General features: G+C 45.7%; 1 protein-coding gene across 1 annotated transcript; it reads right to left on the bottom strand.

The window, feature by feature from the left end:
• Positions 1–12587: 12587 nt before the first annotated feature.
• Positions 12588–13877, bottom strand: OTUD6A (OTU deubiquitinase 6A). The gene has a single exon (XM_002720076.5). It carries the CDS (start codon positions 13667–13669, stop codon positions 12770–12772), a length of 900 nt encoding a protein of 299 aa, XP_002720122.1. The 5' UTR covers positions 13670–13877; the 3' UTR covers positions 12588–12769.
• Between the last annotated feature and the right edge of the window lie 6500 nt (positions 13878–20377).

Genomic DNA, 20377 nt, shown 5'->3' with positions numbered 1-20377 from the left:
ACGCGGCGGCTTCCGCGAATCACACAGCATAGCTCACGTTTCCGCCGCTGGCATTCAGTCCAAGTTCCCCGGACTAACCTGGCGAATTCCAACCTGGCGGCCCACGTCTCTGCCTCTGGTTCCAGATTTTCGCCTTTTGCTCCCCGGGCTGACTTGAAGAATTCCAAGCTGGCTTACGTCTCCGCCTCGGCCTGCACTCGCGGCTTCATCCTCCCTAATATTTTTCTCTACCCAGTGTGTTTCCCTAAGTTTTCTTCCAACAATATTCCTCCCTCATTTCTCCTGGCCTCTCCCCACAGTCCGTATCCAAGTCTAAGTTTCTTATAGGTTTCACTTTCACTTTCAACCTGCAGTCCGTATCTGAGTCTAAGTTTCTTCTTGCTTTCACTTTAAATCCTAACTTCTTTCCCACAGTCCGTATCCGAGTCTATGCCTAGGCTTTCGATAGCTTCTTCCGGCACCTTTTCTGTCCGGCTTTTCCCTAGGCTCTTTGCTAGTCTCTCTCTCTGGTATTTTCCACTTCTTCCCGTTTCTTCCCTCCTAAGTTTCCTATCCGAGTCACGGCACCATTATGTCGCTCCCCGTCTTCGTGGAGGAACGACACAGGACCCTGCGCTGTTCTTTCGTCTGCTCGGCCCTCCCCGGGTTTGCTGCTGGTTCTTCCCGGGTTGGCTGCCGTCCCTTCCACCTCCGTGGAAGGGCGGTTCCCCCTGGCCACTTTCCCCACTTCTGCAGGGGAGCGGCACACCGCCGGCCGGCTCTCTCGGGGGCTGCACAGGTGTTCCCCTTAGATGTTCCCCTTAGATGTTCCTCCTGCATGTTGTCTCTCTCCTCCTTCATAGTCCTCTTCCACCAATCCCAACTCTGCTACCCACATGCCGAGTACGCTGCTCTCCTCCAATCAGGAGCAGGTCCTACAGTTTATTAGTTGAACTGGAGGCAGCTGTGTAGAAGCTGTTACTCCCTTCTCAGCGCCATATTGTGGGAGAGCAGATGTATAGAATAAGTCTTAATTCCAGTAACTTAGTCTAGTCCAAGTTGCTCCCAGTTGCTCCCCACAAGGATGAAATTCCTGGCTCCTGGCTTTAGCCTGGCCCAGACTTAGCTGGTGTGGTCATTTGGGGAGTGAAGCAGCAAATGGAAGATTCTCTGTCTGTCTGTCTTTCCATCTCTTTCTCTCTTCCTCTCCCTGTCACTCTGTTATACAAATAGTTTTATAAAAATAAAAACTTTTTACTATTTTTAGATAATACATATATAAAATTTTAAAATTAAACAATATGATGGCCAAGCAAAATGCAGCAGTATATACACAGAATGGAATAATATTAAGCCTTAAAAAAGGAGAGGTGGGCATATCTGAGTGCCTGGGTTTGAGTCCTGGCTCCATTCCTAATTCTACCTTCCTGCTAAGGCATAACCTGGGAGGCAGTAAGTGATTGCTCAAGTGGTAGGGTCCCTGCTACACATGTGGAAGAACTGGACTGAGTTTCTGGCTCCTGGTGTTAGCCTGGTCCAGCCCTGGCTTTGTGGATATTTGGAGGAGGGAGCTCTGTCTCACTTTCTCTCTTTCTCTCTCTCTCGTGTGTGTGTGTGTGTGTGTGTGTATGTGATCTCTGACCCTCAATAAAATAAAATAAAATAAAATAAATAAAAATTTTAAAAACAAAATTCTGGGGGACTGGTGCTGTGACACAGTAGGCTAAGCCTCCGCCTATGGCACCAGCATCCCATATGGGCACTGGTTTGTGTCCCGGCTGCTTCTCTTCTGATCTAGCTCCCTCCTAATTGTGCCTGGGAAAGCAGTGGAGGATGGCCCAAGTGCTTGGGTCCCTGCATCCACATGGGAGACCTGGAGGAAGCTCCTGGCTCCTGGCTTCAGATTAGCTCATCTCCAGCCATTGCAGAGTGAACCAGCAGATGTCTCTCCCTCTCTGTGTGTAACTCTACCTCTCAAAATAAAAATGATTTAAAAAAAAAAAAAGAGCTTCTGGGGCTGGTGCTCTGGCATAGCGGTAAAGCCGCTGCCTGCAGTGCCAGCATCTCATATAGGTGCCGGTTCGAGTCCCACCAGCTCCTCTTCCAATCCCGCTCTCTGCTATGGCCTGGGAAAGCAGTAGAAGATGGCCCAAGTGTTTGGGCTCCTGCACCCGCATGGGAGACCAGGAAGAAGCTCCTGGCTTCGGATCAGCCCAGCTCTAGCATTGTTGCCATTTAGGGAGTGAACCAGTGGATGGAAGACCTCTCTCTCTCTCTGCCTCTCTGTAACTCTGTCTTTCAAATAAATAAATATATCTTTAAAAATAAAAAAGGAAATCCTGATACATGCTACAACACAGAAGAACCATGAGCACACTATGCTTAAATAAGCCAAGTACAGAAAGATAAATACTGTATGAATCACTTGTATGAGGTACCCAGGATAGTCAAATTCACAAAGACAGAAAGCAGACTCTTTATTGCCAGTGGCTGGGGGGAAGATAATGGGGAATGTGTTTCCTTTTTGGTATATACAAAAGTTCTGGAGATGACTGGGGGTGATGGTTAGAAAGCATAAATGTACTTAATGCCACTGACATGCAGGTAAATTTTATGTTATATATGTTTCAACACAATGCAACAATTCAAAAGTCTATATAGTATAAAATTTTCCTCCTTTCAGTCACCCATTTCCTTCCTTTTTCTCATTTTTTATGAAAGCCAGAGAGAGATCTTCCATATACAGATTCACAACTTAAATACCTGCAACAGCCAGGGCTGGACCAGGCCAAACCCAGGAGCCTGGAACTCAACCTGGGTCTCCCACGTGGGCAGCAGGGACCTGAGAACACGAGCTATTATTTGCAGGCTTCCAGGGTGCACATTAGCAGGAAGCTGGATCAGAAGCAAGCAGAGCAGCTGGGACTCGAACCAGCAACCTGATGGTATGCAAATGTCCCAAGTGGGGGCTTATTTGCTATGCCAAATGCTTGCCCCAAAGTCACACATTTCTACCTCTCTCCCTAGAGGTAACAACTCATATGAATGTACCAACGTTTATTTAATTAGTCTTCATTGAGTATCTTTAGGTTGTATCTAGACGTTTTCTTTGACAAACAACACTTAAGACTATCCTTGGAATGTTGCATACTATGTATTATCTGTGATATACTGCTAGATCAAACACTATGTGCATTTTGCTCAAGGTTAGGTTTAAACATATTTACTTATTAAATTATACAGTTGGGGCTGGCATTGTGGTACAGCAGGTTAAGCTGCCACTTGTGACAATAGCATCTGGTATAAGAATGCCGCTTCAAGTCCTGGCTGCTCTTTTTCTGATCCAGTTTCCTTCTAATATGCGTGGGAAGGCACCAGAGGATGGCCAAGTGCTTGGAACCCTAAGGCCCATGTGGGAGGCCCAGATAGAGTTCCAGGCTCCTGGCTTCTACCTAACCTAGAGCTGGCTATCGAGGCCATCTGGGGAGTGAAGCAGTGGATGGAAGATCTCTGATGCTCTACCTTTCAAATAAATTAATAAACCTTGAGAAAACTATATAGTTCAAAATATCAGAGGTTCAATAAATCACACAGTGGAAAGCCTCCTTCCATCCTTTCCTGGTTCCCATCCTCAAAAGCAATCAGTTGTCATTTTTATAATCTGATCACTGCAAAATAGTGCCTCATTTAATTTGTGCGTATTTAATCTGCATTGTTCTGAGTAAAATCACTGTTTGACTTAAACTGGGAAACCTCCCCTGCCTCCTTCCCACCTCCACCCTCCAGCTAGACTGAGCAGGGGTCGCGCTGTGCCTTTCACTCCTTCCTGCCTATGCTCTGGCTGCTGGCTGCGAGCTCCCGAAAAGCCTCCCCAATTCTTTCCCACCAATCTCATGAGCGGCCTTCCTCCCTGCTGCCATCATGGCATGGCTCCTGTTGCTTTCTGTTTCTATATTTTCCTGCCTGCCACCCCTGCTAGACAGTGAGCACTGGGACTGGATCTCTTCTCTTGCTGAGTGATTATGTATCACTGTTCTCTTCAGTAAATACACAAAGAACAGATGAGTGAGTGGACAGGTGGCAGTTTAGACTGAGGTCACTGAACTGCAGCCATTCTGCATGAATGACTGAAGAGATTCACTGTAAGACGGAATAAACGTGGTGGTAGGCATTTGGCCTAGCAGATAAGACCCCAATTGGGATACCTGCTTCCCATATTGGAGTGCTTGGGTTCAAGTCTCAGCTCAGATCCTAATTTCCAACTTCCTCCTAATGCACACTCTAGGAGGCAGCAGGCGATGGCTCAAGCACTTGAGTCCCTGAAACCCACATGGGAGACTCAGATTGAGTTGCTGCCTCCTGGTCCAGGCCTGGCCCAGCCCCTCATGTTGTTGGCAAATCGGGTGTGAACTAGCAGATGGGAGATTTCTCTGCTTTTCAAATAAATAAATAAATTTAAAAGCTCATAGAAAATGGAATTAAAAATAAGTTTATAAAATAATGTAATAAATGTGGAAGATGGCAAATCAGATCGGTGGTGAAATGGTGGATTATCCAAAAAACAGTATTGGGTTAACTGGTCAGCTATCATAATTTTAGAAAACCAGTTTATGTTCTTAACTTACACCCAAATAATTTCCAAGCAGACATGTTAAAAACAAAGAGAAGACATTTAAAAAGGAAACAGATACAAGGGTACCTCAAGATGTTTGTGCAAAAGCAGAATTAAAAGATAAGTTTATTTCAGTGCAAAAAAATTCCAAAATCCATCCATATGAGAGGTCTTCCAAAACTTCACCCCAAAAAATGTGTATCAGGAAAAAACTATGCATGCACTTCAAATTTTCTGCATCAAAATAAATTTCTCTCTCTTTTTTTGAAGTCCTTTGGTCTTGATGCAGTCTCAGGATAAGGAAGCCCTTTCATTTCTTTTGTTTTATGATGCACATATCATTTATTATATTGAAAGTTTTTCAGAGCAACTGAATACAAGATCAATATATAAAAACATACTAAGAAACAGAAAATGTAAACTTTTACAATTGTGAAAATACATCTGTAAGCTAACTAGGAATAAAACTCACAAAAGATGTGCAAGGCTTTTGTGGATAAAATTAAAAACGTATTAGAAAATATTAATGACACCTACATAATGGATAGGTTCACCATCTTCACAGTCAGAAAGGCTTTCACAGGAAAGTGGCCTTTCTACAGATCAATCTACAATGCTACAATATTTCTTTTTCTTTTCTCAGAGAAACCTTTATTTAAGGAATACAAGCTTGGTGCATTTCATAAGTACAACTTTAGGAATATAGTGATTCTTTCCATCATATCCACATTCCCACCCACACTCCCACCCCTCCTTCTCCTCCCTCTCCCATTCCCAGTCCCAGTCTATACTAAGATCCATTTTCGATTAACTTTATACACAGAAGAATAACTAAGTAAGTAAAGAGTTCAACAATTTGTACACACAAAAAAACTGCAGACAAGGGCTGTTCAAAGTCACTGCATCTCGAAGTTATTTTCAATTTTTTTTTTTTTAGAAACTTAATTAACTTTAAAGAAGCATCCAAGAATGATACATCTTTTGTGAGCACTTAGACATAATTATCAAACTCTTTGAGGACAGAAGTCCTGCATGGGAAGTTAGTGCACAGTGACTCCTATTGTTAATTTAATGATTGACACTCTTATGTATGACATCAGTGATTCTTGACATGAGTGGCCTAGGCTATGGAAGCCTTTTGAATCCACAGACTCTGTCAGTATTTAGACAAGGCCATAAGCAGAGTGGAAGTTCTCTCCTTCCCTCAGGAAAAAAAAAAATACCTCCTTCTTTGATGACCACTTCTTTCCACTGGGGTCTCCCCACTGAGGTCCTTCATGTAAGACATTTTTTGTCACAGTGTCTTGGCTTTCCATGCCTGAAATGCTCTTGTGGGCTTTTCAGCGAGACCAGAATGCCTTAAGGGCTGAATCCGAGGTCAGAGTGCTTCTTAAAGCAATTGTCCTTCTATGAGTCTGCTGTGTGGACTGAGGAGGCCCTTTCTAAGCCTGACACCAAGACAGAGAAAAAGACTGATAGATTCTATCATAATTTTAAACTTCAGCATATTAAAAAACTCAGGAACAAAACTGAAAGGCTAATAATACATGGAGACAACTATTTTTAAAAAAAAATATCAAGGCCAGTGCCGTGTCTCACTAGGCTAATACTCCGCCTTGCGGCGCCGGCACACCGGGTTCTAGTCCCGGTTGGGGCGCCGCATTCTGTCCCGGTTGCCCCTGTTCCAGGCCAGCTCTCTGTTGTGGCCCGGGAGTGCAGTGGAGGATGGCCCAAGTGCTTGGGCCCTGCACCCGCATGGGAGACCAGGAGAAGCACCTGGCTCCTGCCATCGGATCAGCACGGTGCGCCGGCCGCGGCGGCCATTGGAGGGTGAACCAATGGCAAAGGAAGACCTTTCTCTCTGTCTCTCTCTCTCACTGTCCACTCTGCCTGTCAAAAAAAAAAAAAAATCAAATAATGAGTGGTCAGATTCTTTACCACAACGGACCTTAATAATCCTTAAAAGGGGGAAAGTGTTTAGCTTAGCAGTTAAGATATAAGGTAAGATGCCCACATTCCATATCATTTGGCTTCTGCTCCTGACTCCAGCTTCCTGTTAATTCAGATTCTGGGTAGCAATAATGGCTCAAGTAACTGGATTACTGATACCTATGTGAGACACCTGCATTGAATTACTGGCTCCCAGCTTCTGCTCTGCCCACCTCCAGCTGTTTGAACCAGTGGATGAGAGTGCTCCTTGCTCCTTCTCTCTCTCTGCCTCTCAAGTAAATATTTTTTTAAAAAAATTTTTAATTGATAAAGAAAATACAAACTTTTGTAGAAAAAAAATCAAGAAAAGTTCAAGAGCAGGCAAAAAAAAATCTAACAAAATATTTGTTCCTGCATGAATGAAACAGACATATTTTGAGAATTATTCACCATCAATAGTAATCAATAAAGTGCATTTTTTTACTGACAAATTAGCAAAGATGATAGTTTTCAGTTTTGGCAACTATGTGGAAAATAACACTCTCATATCCAGGGGTTGTAAACTGGCACAATCTCTCTGGAGGGCAACTTTCCAGGACAAAGAAAACGCCTCTCCTTTTGCCATAGATCATTTCTAGAAATCTTAATGAAAGGAAATAATCAGAAATAGAGGCAAAGATTCACTACAAGGATATCACAGTGGCATATTTATAGTAGTGACAAACTGAAAGCAATCAAAATGCCTTATAATAGAATTGGATAAATACATTATGGCACATTCATAGGCCAGAATGCAGGCATTAAAATCATTATATTGCAAACTGAGGACACAGGGAGATGCTTAAAATATTAAGTTTTTAGAAAAGCAATAGAACCAGGCCAATCTTGTTTCTAAGAACATGTGAGTCTAATATGCAGTTTTGTAGAAAAAGCCTGGCAGGAAGATACTGTCACTGGCCTGAGTCCCAGCTTGCAGGCCACCCTATCCCCAGGAGGGCACTTGGTTGGGCCTCAGTGGGGCAGACAGGACTGGGAGAGATTTTGCTTCCACTGTAGGACCCGTGGGAAGAGGTCAAGTGTTTCCAAAAGTCACTGTAGACAAAATCAAGGAGTGGTGATTGCCAGAATTGATAATGTTATGTTCTTAATGTTTACTGAACACTTATTTTTAAAAAATAAAAGTACTTATTGGGTACTTTCTATGTTTTTTTTTTTTAAGATTCATTTTATTTATTTGAAAGGCAGATTGACAGAATGTGCTGGTTCACTCCCCAAAGGACCACAATAGCTGGGGCTGGGCCAGACTGAAGCCAGGAGCCTGAATTCCATCCGGGTCTCCCACATGGGTGGTAGGGACCCAAGTACTTGGGTCACCTTCTGTTTTCCCAGGCACCTAGGCAGGGAGCAGGAGCGGAAGCAGAATAGCCAGGCCTGGAATCAGCACTCTGATATGGGGTGCTGTTGTTGCAGATAGAGGCTTAACCTGCTGAGCTCACAACACCAGCCCCTGTATGTATTTTCATTTATACCTCCTAACATTCTCAAATGATATCTCTAATACAAGAATTAACTGTTGCAGCTTATCAATGAAGAAACTGAGGCCCAGAAAGACTGATTTATCTAAAATCATAAAGCTACAGTGGGTGGATGAATTGGGCTTCAAACCTAAATATAAGGCTACTTCACAAGTCTGTGGAAAATATAATTGAAAGCTAAGTTCATTCTGGTGTCCAATCACTGATTCACTCTCCAAATGGCTGCAATGGGGCCAGCGTCATGTGCAGTAGGTTAATCCTCCACCTGAGGTGCCAGGATCCCATACGGGCGCTGGTTCTAGTCCCGGCTGCTCCTCTTCCAATCAAGCTCTCTGCTGTGGCCTGGGAAAGCAGTAGAAGATGGCTCAAGTGCTTGGGCCCCTGCACCCACATGGGAGACCATGAAGAAACACTTGGCTCCTGACTTCGGATCGGTACAGCTCCAGCCGTGGTGGCCATTTGGGGAGTGAACCAAAGGAAGGAAGACCTTTCTCTCTGTCTCTCCCTCTCACTGTGTGTAACTCTACCTCTCAAATAAATTTTTAAAAATGGCTGTAATGGCCAGTACTGGGCCGGGCTGAAGCCATGAGCTTCTTCCAGTTCTCCCACATGGGTAATCAAGGACCCAAACACTCGGGCCATCTTCCACTGATTTTCCCAGGTTATCAGCAGCTAGGACTCAAAATGGGGCTCATATGAAATGCTTGTATCGGTGTTGGAGGCAGCAGCTTTATCTGCTATGCCACAATGCCAGTCCCTATAGCAGATTAATTTTTTTTACAGATTTATTTATTTATTTGAAAGGCAGAGTTAGAGAGGGGGAGACACACACACACACACACACAGAGGGAGAGAGAGAGAGAGAGAGAGAGAGATCTTCTATCTACTGGTTCACTCCCCAAATGCCACAACGACCAAGGCTGAGCCAGGCTGAAGCCAGGACCAAGAGCTTCTTCCAGGTCTCCAATGTGGGTGGCCGGGTCCCAGACTTGGGTCATTTTCTGCTGCTTTCCAAGGTGCATTAGCAGGGAGCTGAATAGGAAGTGGAGCTGCTGGGACTCGAACCAGTGCTCATGTGGGATGCCAGCACTGCAGGCCGTGGCTTTTCCTGCTGCACCAACAGTGCTGGTTCCTAGCAGGTTCATTTTTAAGTTGATAATTTTGTATGGCCCGCGGATGATGTTACAAACACCCACATGCCAAATGGCCCTTTGCCAAAAACAAGGTTCTCCAACCCTACTTTATAAGATGGCAATACTCCTATCAGGGTACCTGCCTTCTTCACCTGCCCATGTCCTCTTGTCAGCTTAAGCCTGCTTTCTTGCCAGATCTCTTGACTTGGTCTGGTGCCCTGCTCCCCCAGCCTGGGTTTCTTTCTTTTTCTTTTTCTTTTCTTTTTTTTTTTAAGATTTATTTATTTATTTGAAAGGCAGAGTTACAGAGAGGGAGAGGCAGAGAGATAGAGAGAGGTCTTCCATCTGCTGATTCACTCCCCAAATGGCCACAACGACCAAGTGAGCCAGAGCTGCACTGATCTGAAGCCAGGAGCCAGGAGTTTCTCCTGGGTCTCCAACGCGGGTGCAGGGGCCCAAGGACTTGGGGGCATCTTCCAATGCTTTCCCAGGCCATAGCAGAGAGCTGGATCAGAAGTGAAGCAGTCAGGACTCAAACCGGCCCCCACATGGGATGCTGGCACTGCAGGCAGCAGCTTAACTGTGTCTCCCCCTCCAGCCAGGTGCCCTTCCCCAAGCTTCTCCTTCCTTTAACACCAAGGAACACTTTCCTTACTCTTTTGGCCCCTAACTCTATGGGCCATCTTCCTTTAACTAGCCATTTCATTCTTCTATAACCAGTCCCCACCCTATCACCCTCTTGGTGGTTAGGCCTCCTTCCCTACCCCATGTCCTGGTCCACAGGCAGGTGCCCTTGCCCAGTCATGTCCCTTCCTCTGCCTGTGCCTCTCTACACAACTAGTTCCCCTTCCCTAGCCTATTCTCTCTTTCCCTAAGATCTTTCTCTGTGGCCTGCCAAGGCCACCACCCCCATCTGGCCCCTTTGCCCACCTAAGCCTGTGTCTTCAGCCAGGCCACCTTTCACAGCCAGCGTCCCTGGCCACTATGCAGCCAGGTCCACCCCTCAACCACCCCTGGGTTCCAACCAGGCTCCCTCCTCCTTCCATTACTCCAACTACATCAGATGGCCCTCCTCCAGCCTGTGTCCCCTGGCCAGCTAGACCCCCTTTCCCATCTGTGACCGACCACCTTTGCTGCCCACAGCCCCCTACTGGGCCAGGTTTCTTTTCCCAGCATCTTCCAACCTTCCAAGCCTGGGGGCTCCTTAACTGGTCATAGCCGCCCCCCCCCCACTTTCATCCAGCCCTCCTCCCCCAGACAGACTCTGCTCTCAAACCAATGCCTCTCTCCCCAGGAAGGTCCCCTTCTCTCTCCCTCTCTCTTTTTTTTTTTTTTTTTATAACATTTAGCTTTTTTTTTTTTTTTTTGGACAGGCAGAGTTAGACAGTGAGAGAGAGAGAGAGAGAGAGAGAGAGAGAGAGAAAGGTCTTCCTTCCATTGGTTCACTCCCCAAATGGCAGCTACGGCCGGCACGCTGCGTGGTCCAAAGCCAGGAGCCAGGTGCTTCCTCCTGGTCTCCCATGCGGGTGCAGGATCCCAAGCACCTGGGCCATCCTCCACTGCCTTCCTGGGCCACAGCAGAGAGCTGGACTGGAAGAGGAGCCACCGGGACTAGAACCCCGGTGCCCATATGGGATGCGGGTGCCGCAGGCGGAGGATTAACCAAGTGAGCCACGGCGCCGGCCCCTCTCTCTCTTTTTTAAAAGATTTTTATTTATTTTTATTTGAGAGAGAGAGAGTTACGGACAGTGAGAGGGAGAGATAGGTCTTCTTTCCATTGGCTCACTCCCCAAATGGCCACAACGGCTGGAGCTGTGCCCATTCGAAGCCAGGAGCCAGGAGCCAGGGGCCTCCTCCCGGTCTCCCATGTGGGTGCAGGGGCCTAAGGACCTGGGCCATCTTCTACTGCTTTCCCAGGCCATAGCAGAGAGATGGATCAGAATTGGAGCAGCCGGGACTCGAACTGGTGCCCATATGGGATGCTCTCAACTAAGGAGAGCACCAAGATGAAGAGTTCCTTCCTAATTCTTTCCCAGGGAAATACTCCAGACTCCAGGCCACCACCAAGACTGCAGGCCCATTTCTCCTCCCCCACAAAGCCTCAGTGAACACTCCCAGCTCCGTTGGCCCTCCAGAGTCCTGTGCTGAATTAGATTCTGAGATATAAACGCTGTAGGAACCCAGTCAACTACACAAAACCAGAAAACTAGGTATTTTCTGAACTGCTTTTATTTTCGTAAACAACTTGCTTTTTTTTTTTTTTTTTGGCTTGCACTTAACGAGTTTACATATCTTTATCTGTAGAACGTTTGGAAGGTACAAAGATTAGAAAAAAAAAGAATTTAAGTGACCTCACAGAAATACAGAAACTGAAGATTAAGTTTTCAAAAACCTGTTCACTGCAAATAGTTTTTAATATTCTTTTGAAAAACTCAAAACTTCAACAAGTCTAAAATATCAATAAAAGTATATTATTCACTGTTTTCACTTCATACCAGCTGTTGATATATTAAGATTGATGAACCATTTACTTTTTAAAATCCCCTCTTTCAACACACTTCTAAGAATTACAGAAGTTATTAAGCTTAACTGTTTTACTCATATCAGGTAACATGAACTGGATCAATTAACTGAATAAAGTCATAGCCTTTTACACTTCTAAAAGGAAACAATCAATTTATATCTTCACTGCTTTCAGTAAGTTAAACTGCCTATCAGTTTGTCTCTGCTTCACACTAGCATAAAAGAAATTAAGATGAGATCTTTTCCGTATTTCCCACATCACCTAACCCATGTTTACATCAATTCCCTTTCTATACTTAACCCTTAACAGCTGCCATCTAAACTTACCAAATGCAATGAGGTTTAGAACTTAGCAAACATCTAAACAACAAAATTAACTCAAAACCACACAAATTTTGATAACGAAACCAAATAGTAGCGAAGTTCTTGTTCAGAACTTGCCACATCTCCTGAGCAGCCTGGCAGAAGCAAACAAGCAACAGACGTCAATATATAAAAAGCAAATCAAAGAATGGCTCGCACTCTAAAAAGAGAAAAAAAAAGAAAACCTCAACTTCAAGTTCCTCGATGTCATTCCATACAAATGGGAACATCTTTAGATATCGGGTTAGCCTAGTGAATTATTTTTCCTCCAAATTCAAAATGCGCCCAACCCGAAGTTTCCGAATTTACCCATTATCTGCGACAGGACCCATTCTCAGGGGGCAAGGGGAGCAAAGATCCTGGAGGAAGAGGTGAAACGGCGCTCAAATCAATGGCTCTTGGGGCGCAGCACATGGTGGCAGCTTTCCTCAGAGTCAATGTCAAGGGCCGTGTGGCTGGAAAGCAGCGAAGCCCAAGGAGTGAATGAGAGAGGAGGAAAGGGTAGGGGCGGGGAAAGTCGGGGAGGGGGTGGGGGTGGTCAGCAAATTTGTCAAATTAAGAAAAACAACCACACACACACAAATAAAAAACAAGGGAGGAAAAACAATACCATCAAGCCTATTGAGAGGATGCGGCAGCGGCTTCGGTTTCGGAGTAAACAGCAGCTGCAGCGGTGGCCGGTGCAGCGGCGGCGTCTAGAAGTGGCGCGGTGTCATGGCGGCCGAGGCGCCCATAACCTCGGGGCCCGCAGCTTCGGCGCCCGTGGCCTTGACCAGCTTCACGGAATTGTAGTGCTCGCCGGTGACGCAGGCGTGGCGCAGGTAGACGAGGGTGAGCGGCTTCGTGTTGTATTCCTCCCCGATAATGAGGGCTGGCGAATCGGCCCGGATCACCTCGATGCGGGTCTGCAGGATGTGCGACAGGGCTCTCAGCTCGAGCTGGGTTCCCCACGAGGCACGTCTCACGATGTCCTGGCAGTATTTCAGGAAGTCGGCGCGTGCGCAGCCGTCGCAGATGTTGGGGTTGCTGAAGAATGGCAGGAAGTCGTCGACGTGCTTCTGCATGTACTCGGAGGTGCAGTGACGAAGGCTATCCACAGTCACAAAGGACATCAGCTGGTCTTGGATGGCGCGGTACATGCAGTGGCCGTCGGCCGGGATATTCTTCATCTCCAGATTCTTGGCGCGCAGGATGGCGGCCAGCTTCTCCTCCTCCTCCCGGCGGTAGCTGGCCAGATCCTCCATCTCCAGCACCTCGATCCTCTCCTGATGCTCCTGCTGGTGGGCTGCCTTTCTTTCGTGCCTTCGCTGTGCTCTCGAGAGGTACAGTGACTGGTTCTCGAGAGCCATCCTGGCCAGCTCATCAGTGACAGAATCGACGTTGGTGCTGCGGGAGCGCCTCTCGAAGTACAGCTCCAGCTCCTGCTGGTGCTTCTCCTCCATCTTGGCCTCGAGGTGGGCCATTTCTTGGAGAAGCTGCTTTCTTCTCTTCTTATCGTTCTTTGGGACTGTGTGCTTCATGGCCTGGATGCGGGCCTGGAGCTCTCTCTCCTCGCGGCGCTGGCGCTGAAGGATCTGCTGCTTGTCGCGCTCCATGATGTTTAACGGTAAGTGGGAATTGCGTTGGGCGGCAGTTGGCACCGCCTACCAGGGTACAGGTCTTCACCCTGGCCCAGCCGCAGCGCTCTGTTCCTTTCACTTGCTGGGTGCCCGCACCCCTTTCATGTCCCTCTCTGCTATTGGGCACTGTTTCTCTATGGCCACGCCCTGATACACCTGGCATGAGGATTGGTGGTTGGGAGGTCCTAGGGATGCCTCCAGTAACACCCCCACCCCCCAGCAACTAGTGCTTCCATTTGCGGAATTCAAATATCGCCGGGGGCTTCTGCCTTTCCGTGACGTGTACCCTAGTTACTGGGCGTGGACAAGTTTTCATTGGCTCTTACTGCCTGCTTTGGTTCCAAATCCGTACACAGCGCAGGCGCCGCCATGTTTGATAACCTTGACAGATACTGGTATTATACCATCAACTGAATGTGTTCTGAAGCCAGAATTGGCCTCCCTTTGCTACAAATAAGCTGACCTCTTGGCTTGTGCCCACAGGATGCGCCTACCCTAAACCCGCGTTCTCGGCCCTTTCCTCCCAAAACTGGGTTCCCTGCAATGCCCATGAAGGACCACAGCCAGTGTTCATCAAACCACTTATTATTTATTAGTATTGAGTATTTTTTCTGATTACTGTGAGTCTCTAAAATTTCTGAAGAATTTACTGTGATTATTTAGTTCTGATTATTTTGCATCTCTAAAAGTTCTGATTAAAAGGAAAAGCACCCCCTCCTCCCTCCCCGCCCTGCCCCCCACCCTGCTCTGTGATGAAGAGGATTCCACTGCCCCCTGTCAGAACCCTGCTTGGAGTCGAGCTGCTCCGCTTCCGAGCCAGCTTCCTGCTAAAGCACAGGGAAGGCAGCGGAAGATGGCTGAAGTACTCAGGTCCTTCCCACCTACTGAGAGACTCGGATTGAGTTCTGGCTCCTGGCTTTGGCCTGGGCCAGCTCCGGCCGTTGGAACCATTTAGGGAATGAACCCCCGGATAGAAGATCCCTGTTTCTCATTCTGTCACTTTGCTTTTCAAATAAAAAAATAAATCTTAAAAAAAAGAAAAAGCCCCAATCTTTCAAATATTTTCTTATGCTGCCCCACCCTGCCTTCCAATGCATGAAGACCAGAGTTTGTATCTCTGTTTATTTACTCTTATTGATTTACCTTAGTAACAATTTATAGTTTTGGCATGTTAACTTTGTGAGTATTTTTGTTAGATTTACACATAAGCATGTATTTCTCTTTTTTTTTAAGATTTATTCATTTATTTGAAACTCAGAGTTTCACAGAGGCAGAGAGAGAGAGAGAGAGAAAGAGAGAGGCCTTCCATAAACTGGCTCACTCTCCAAATGGTCACAGCAGCTGGAGCTGGGCCAATCCAGAGCCATGAGCCAGGAGCTTCTTCCAGGTCTCCCACATGGGTGCAGGGGCCCCAAAACTTGGGCCATCTTCCACTGCTTTCCCAGGTGCATTAGCAGGGAGCTGGATTGGAAATGAAGCAGCCGAGACTCAAACTGGTGCCCATATGGGATGCCATCATTGCAGACAGTGGCTTTACCGGCCATGCTATGGTGCAGGCCCCATGCATTTCTTTTTACTTGAGTGATTGTAAATTGTAAATTTCAACGTTCATGTGCTCATAGTGAGTATATATAAATACAGTGGACTTTTACATGTTTGTTTTTGGTCTATGACCTTCATAACTAACTTATTAATCCTAGTAGGTTTTTTTAGGGGGGAGAGTAGATTCCTTGGAATTTTTTATGTAGACAATCATGTCATTTGTGAATATTCAGTTTTATTTTATTCTTGCTAGTCAGTATGCCTTTTGTTTTGATTTCTTGCCTCATTGTGCTGGTTAAAACTTTCAGCACCACATTAGGTAAGAGAGTTGAGAGCAGACAATCTTGTTTTGTTCATGATCTTGGGAGAAAGAGTTTGTTTTTCACCATAAGTATGATATTAGCTGTAGGGTTTTTGTAGATGCTCTTTATTTGTTGTTGTTGTTGTTGGTTTTAAGCTTTTTATTCATTTTTATTCAGTGAGAGAAATGCGTACGAAGGTGAGGGCATTGTTTAGGGGAGAAAGAGAGGTCTAGAAGTTAAGTTGGGTCCATACCAAGCAGAGAGCCAGCCAGGAGCAAGGCACATTGTAGATGCTCTTTAATAAGCTGAGGGCTTAGCCATCTACTCCTATTTTTCTGAGAGGTTTTGACATTAATTTTTGTTATTTTTCTGCATCAATTGATATGTTCATCTAATTTTTTCATTTTTAGCCTGTTAAGATTATAGTTTATGTTGATTGATTGATTGATTGTTGAGTGGTGAATCAGTCTCACATTCCTGGAATAAACCTCATTTCGTCATGGTTTATAATTCTTTTTATGTATTGCTGATGTTTATTGGCTAATATTTTGTTAAGGATTTAAAAATCGGTGTTCATGAGGAATATCTGTATTTTTTGGTATTATCTTGCTTATTTTTAGTATCAGGGTAATATTAATAACTTCATAAGAGTAATTTGAAAGTGTTCCCTTCTCTTCTATGTTTTTGGGAAGAGATTGTGTAATCTCAGTATTAACTCTTCTTTAAATATTTGGTAGGATTCTCGAGTGAAACCATCTGGACAGAGAGATTGCATTTTTCGTTTGTTTGTTTTGGAGTTTTAAAATTACTAAATCAAATTATTTTTTAAGCAGGGCTAACCAAATGATGTATTTCATATTGAGTGAATTTTGGTAGCTTGTGTTTCTGAAGAACTGGTCCATTTCTTCTAAGAAATAAAATTTGTCTGTGTGGAGTTGTTTGTAGCATTCCATTAAGATTATTCAATATTTGGAGGATCTGTAGTGATAGTCCCTGCTTTATTGCAGATAATGGTAATTTGTGTCTTCCCTCTTCAGTTCTTTGTTCTTTGTCAGTCTTGCTAGAGATTTTCCCATTTATCGAGCTTTTCAAAGAAGGAGCCTATTGTTTCATTGACTTTCCTTATTACTTTTCTCTTTTCTTTTTAAAAATAAAGATTGTTTATTTATTTGAAAGGCAGAGTTACAGAGAGAGAGAGAGACAGAGAGAAAAGATCTTCCATCTGCTACTTCATTCCCCAAACAGCCGCAATGGCTGGAGCCGGGCGGGTCCCCAGCCAGGAGCCAGGAGCTTCCTCCGGGTCTCTCACGCGGGTGCAGGGGCCCAAGCACTTGGGCCATCTGCCACTGCTTTCCCAAGCACATTAGCAGGGAGATGGATAGGAAATAGAGCATCTGGGACTCAAACTGGCACCCATATGAAACACCACAGCACTGGTCCCTGCTTTTCTGTTTTCATTTATTGATTTCTGCTCTTTATGATTTCCTTCCTTCTTGCTGTGGGCTTAATTCGCTCTTCTTGAGGTCTCAAGATAGGAGCTTAGATCATTGATGCCAGCCTGTTCTGCTTTATAAGGCACACTTTTGGTGCTATAAATTTCCTTCCTAGTACTCTTTTAACTGTATCTCATGAAGTTTGGCTATGTTGTTGCTATGGTTTGGATGCGGTTTGCCCGCTGAGGGCTCATCTGCTGAACAGTGAAACTTTTAAGAGGTGGGGCCTAGGAGCCGGTGCTGTGGCATAGCAGGTAAAGCCGCCACCTGCAGTGCCAGCATCCCATATAGGGATGAGTTTGAGTCCCGACTGCTCCACTTCCAATCCAGCTCTCTGCCATGGCCTGGAAAGGATTAGAAGATGGCCCAAGTCCTTGGGCCCCTGCTCATGCATGAGAGACCCGGAAAAAGCTCCTTGCTCCTGGCTTCAGATTGGCCCAGCTCCAGCCGTTGCAGCCAATTGGGGAGTGAACCAACGGATGGAAGACCTCTCTCTCTCTCTCGCTCTCTCTCTCTGTCTCTCTCTCAATCTCTCTCTCTGCCTCTCCTTCTCTCTGTGTAACTCCAACTTTTAAATAAAATAAATAAATATTAAAAAAAGAGGTGGGACCTAGTGGAATTGAATCAGATCGTGGGGTGTTTTCCTAAGAAGGTGGGACTCAAAGAAAGTATTAATGCTGATGTTGCAGAGTGAATGAATTGTTATAAGAAAGAGCAAACCTGCCCCCTAAAGCTCTCTCTGACTTTTGGTTTTGCTATGTGAGGCTAAATAGTTAGGGCTGCTAGATCTTGGATTTTCAACCTCCAAAATTGTATGCTAAAGACATTTCTGGTTTTATAAAGTACCCAGGCTTGGGTATTTTGTTAGAGCAACAGAAGATGGACTAATACAGTCATATGTTCATTTTCATTCATCTCAATGTGTTTTGTTTGTTTTCGTTGAAACTCTTTGACCTCTGGATTATTTAGAAGTTCATTATTAGCTTCTAAAGGTTTGCATATTTTCCCATTACCTTTCTTTAATGAATATCTACTTTGATTTCTTTTTTAAGAAAGATTTATTTATTTGAAAGGCAGAGTTTGGGGGGGCGGGGAGAAAGAGAGAGAATCTTCCATCTACTGGTTCATTCCCCATATAGCCAGGAGCCTGAAACTCCATGGGGGTAAACTTTATTTTAGGGTTCCACTGCCTGGGAGGGGGAGGGGTGCCTGGTTCCTGCTTCCTCTGACACTTACAGGATGAGAGATGGGTGGCTTTACCCTTGGGCAGTGGGGAAAGTCCTGACTTTTCCACTGTGTCTTCTCTAACATTGGCTCAGCGGAGAAAGGGAGTATCTCATTACTTCCAGGTAGAGGTGGGGTTCCAGGCCTCCCACACTGTCCCCATGGACATAGTGTGTACTCGTGGATCTTGTTGCCTGCCAGGAGTAGGAGGGTGACAGTCCCTGTTCCCTGTTTGACTTTCTCTGACATCACCCCAGCAGGGGACTAGGGGGTATTGAGCCATGTCCTTACAACCTCATGAGAGTAGAAATCTAGCTCCCGGCTCAGTCTCTGATAGTGGGCCTAGGGCCACAGTTTTTATCTGGTTTTGGCTGGACCAGAGTGGTTATTGTCTACCCATGTTTTGTCTTGCTAGACAAATCCTTTCCTAGTCCGTTGCTCTCAGAAAACAGGCTTTTGTGAGAGCACTTTTGCTCTGTGCCTGTTAGTGTTGCTTTGGTTGCCAGCTTCTTCAGTTCCAGTTCTGGGATACAGAAAGCAAAAGGAACATTCAAGTCAGCCCTCTCGTCTGAAGGACCCTAGGTGTCTGCCTTCTTTCACCTGTCAGAGTCGTCTTGTGTTTGTTTTGTATAGAGTAAGCAAGGTTTTTCATAGCAATAGCAGAAGAGGAATAGGGCAAAGTATGTCTCTTCCATCTCCTCCTATCTTATTTTGAATAAATAGAAAGACTTCTTACCCTGCCTTGCTGTCATTTACATGTTTCAAAGAAATTAAGTGCTGGAACATAAAGTGAATGAAAGCTGTGGGGATTTTAGGAAATCATTATGCTGCTCCTGAAAGAGACATCTTTTGGACTGTGTCAGTGTAATAACAGTGGTCACAGAGTCTGTTGCAATCAACGTTGCTTTTGCAGATTCTGCAGGTTCTTTGGAATGTCAAGCCCCATTGCGTGGGTTTGTTTCTGTGGCCTGAAGTGCAGAAAAACCAGTTTGGCAAATGTTGAGTTTTACTGTCTGTAGTCTGTTAGGGAAACCGTAGTTATTATAATATCAACCGTGCCTTTTCCAGCTCTGCACTTAAGCCTCCACCCCCAACACACACTCGCCCACCTGCAGGCTATGAGCCAACCTCCAGAGCATGGGCCTTGACTTGGATGAGATGCCTGCTCTGCAGCCATCTCTCATAGCTGAGCTTTGGATCAGAATTACATGACAGGGAGTTCAGGGTTACCTTTGCCAATAGGAAGCCCTGGAAATGATGACCGGTCATCTTGTTAATTAACAACAGACCATCTTGTTGATGCAAGGTTATGCTTTGGCAGTTGGTGAGGTGGGAGGGGCGAGAGAATGACCACAGCTCTTGCACAGGGCTGTGGTCTGCTCGGCGCCTGGCCCCAAGGAAGCCAGTAATTAATGGCAGTTTCCTCTCTTTGCTGTATCCCAGGCCTGCCTCCCGGCTCCTGCTCCCAATTCCATACTCTCACATTGGGCCCTTTTCTACTTCGTCACCCCCATTCCTTCTCCCCTTTAGAGGCCACCAGAGGTGGCAGTTTCCATGGTAATCAGCACCCTGGTTAATTGAGAATTTAATGGTCCCTAGGTGTCGATCTAGACTGGTTTTCTGGTCTACCTCAGAGGGACGTTTCCAGTGAGTTCCAGGGCTGTTGAGAAATCGTCATACATAAGCCATTATATCCACGTCATCCTAATTAGACACAACCACACACAGTGGCATTGGTGCCTCAAGAGAGGGGATGTGAGGAAATCATCACACCCTGTCCCAGACTCACAGTTCCTGTGTGTCTGGAGGGTCACTGTTTGTCCAGAACTCACAGAGCAGGGACTCTATTGCCCTGCTGCGGCCCTGCGAACGGGAGGAAAGGGGGCGTAGTAGGTTGGGCAACAGGCAGCAGTTTCAGCAAAGGCTTTTGAGTAGGTCAGTGAGGAACTGCTCTTTCCTCATTCTCCCTCCCTTACCTTTAGGCTCTAAGCCGCAAGAGTTTTCCTGCTCTGCTCGCACCTGGTTTCCATACTGACCTCAACCTTCTTCTGGGCCCTACTCCTGCCCCTGACCTGCTTTGCTCATTCATTCAACTGCCATTTATTATCCCTGCATGGTACCAG

The sequence above is a fragment of the Oryctolagus cuniculus genome, chromosome X (genome assembly GCF_964237555.1).
Source record: "Oryctolagus cuniculus chromosome X, mOryCun1.1, whole genome shotgun sequence".
In the NCBI taxonomy this organism is placed as follows: Eukaryota; Metazoa; Chordata; class Mammalia; order Lagomorpha; family Leporidae; genus Oryctolagus; species Oryctolagus cuniculus.
Note: the sequence above shows the minus strand (reverse complement) of the source record. Positions and strands in the feature narration are given on the sequence as shown.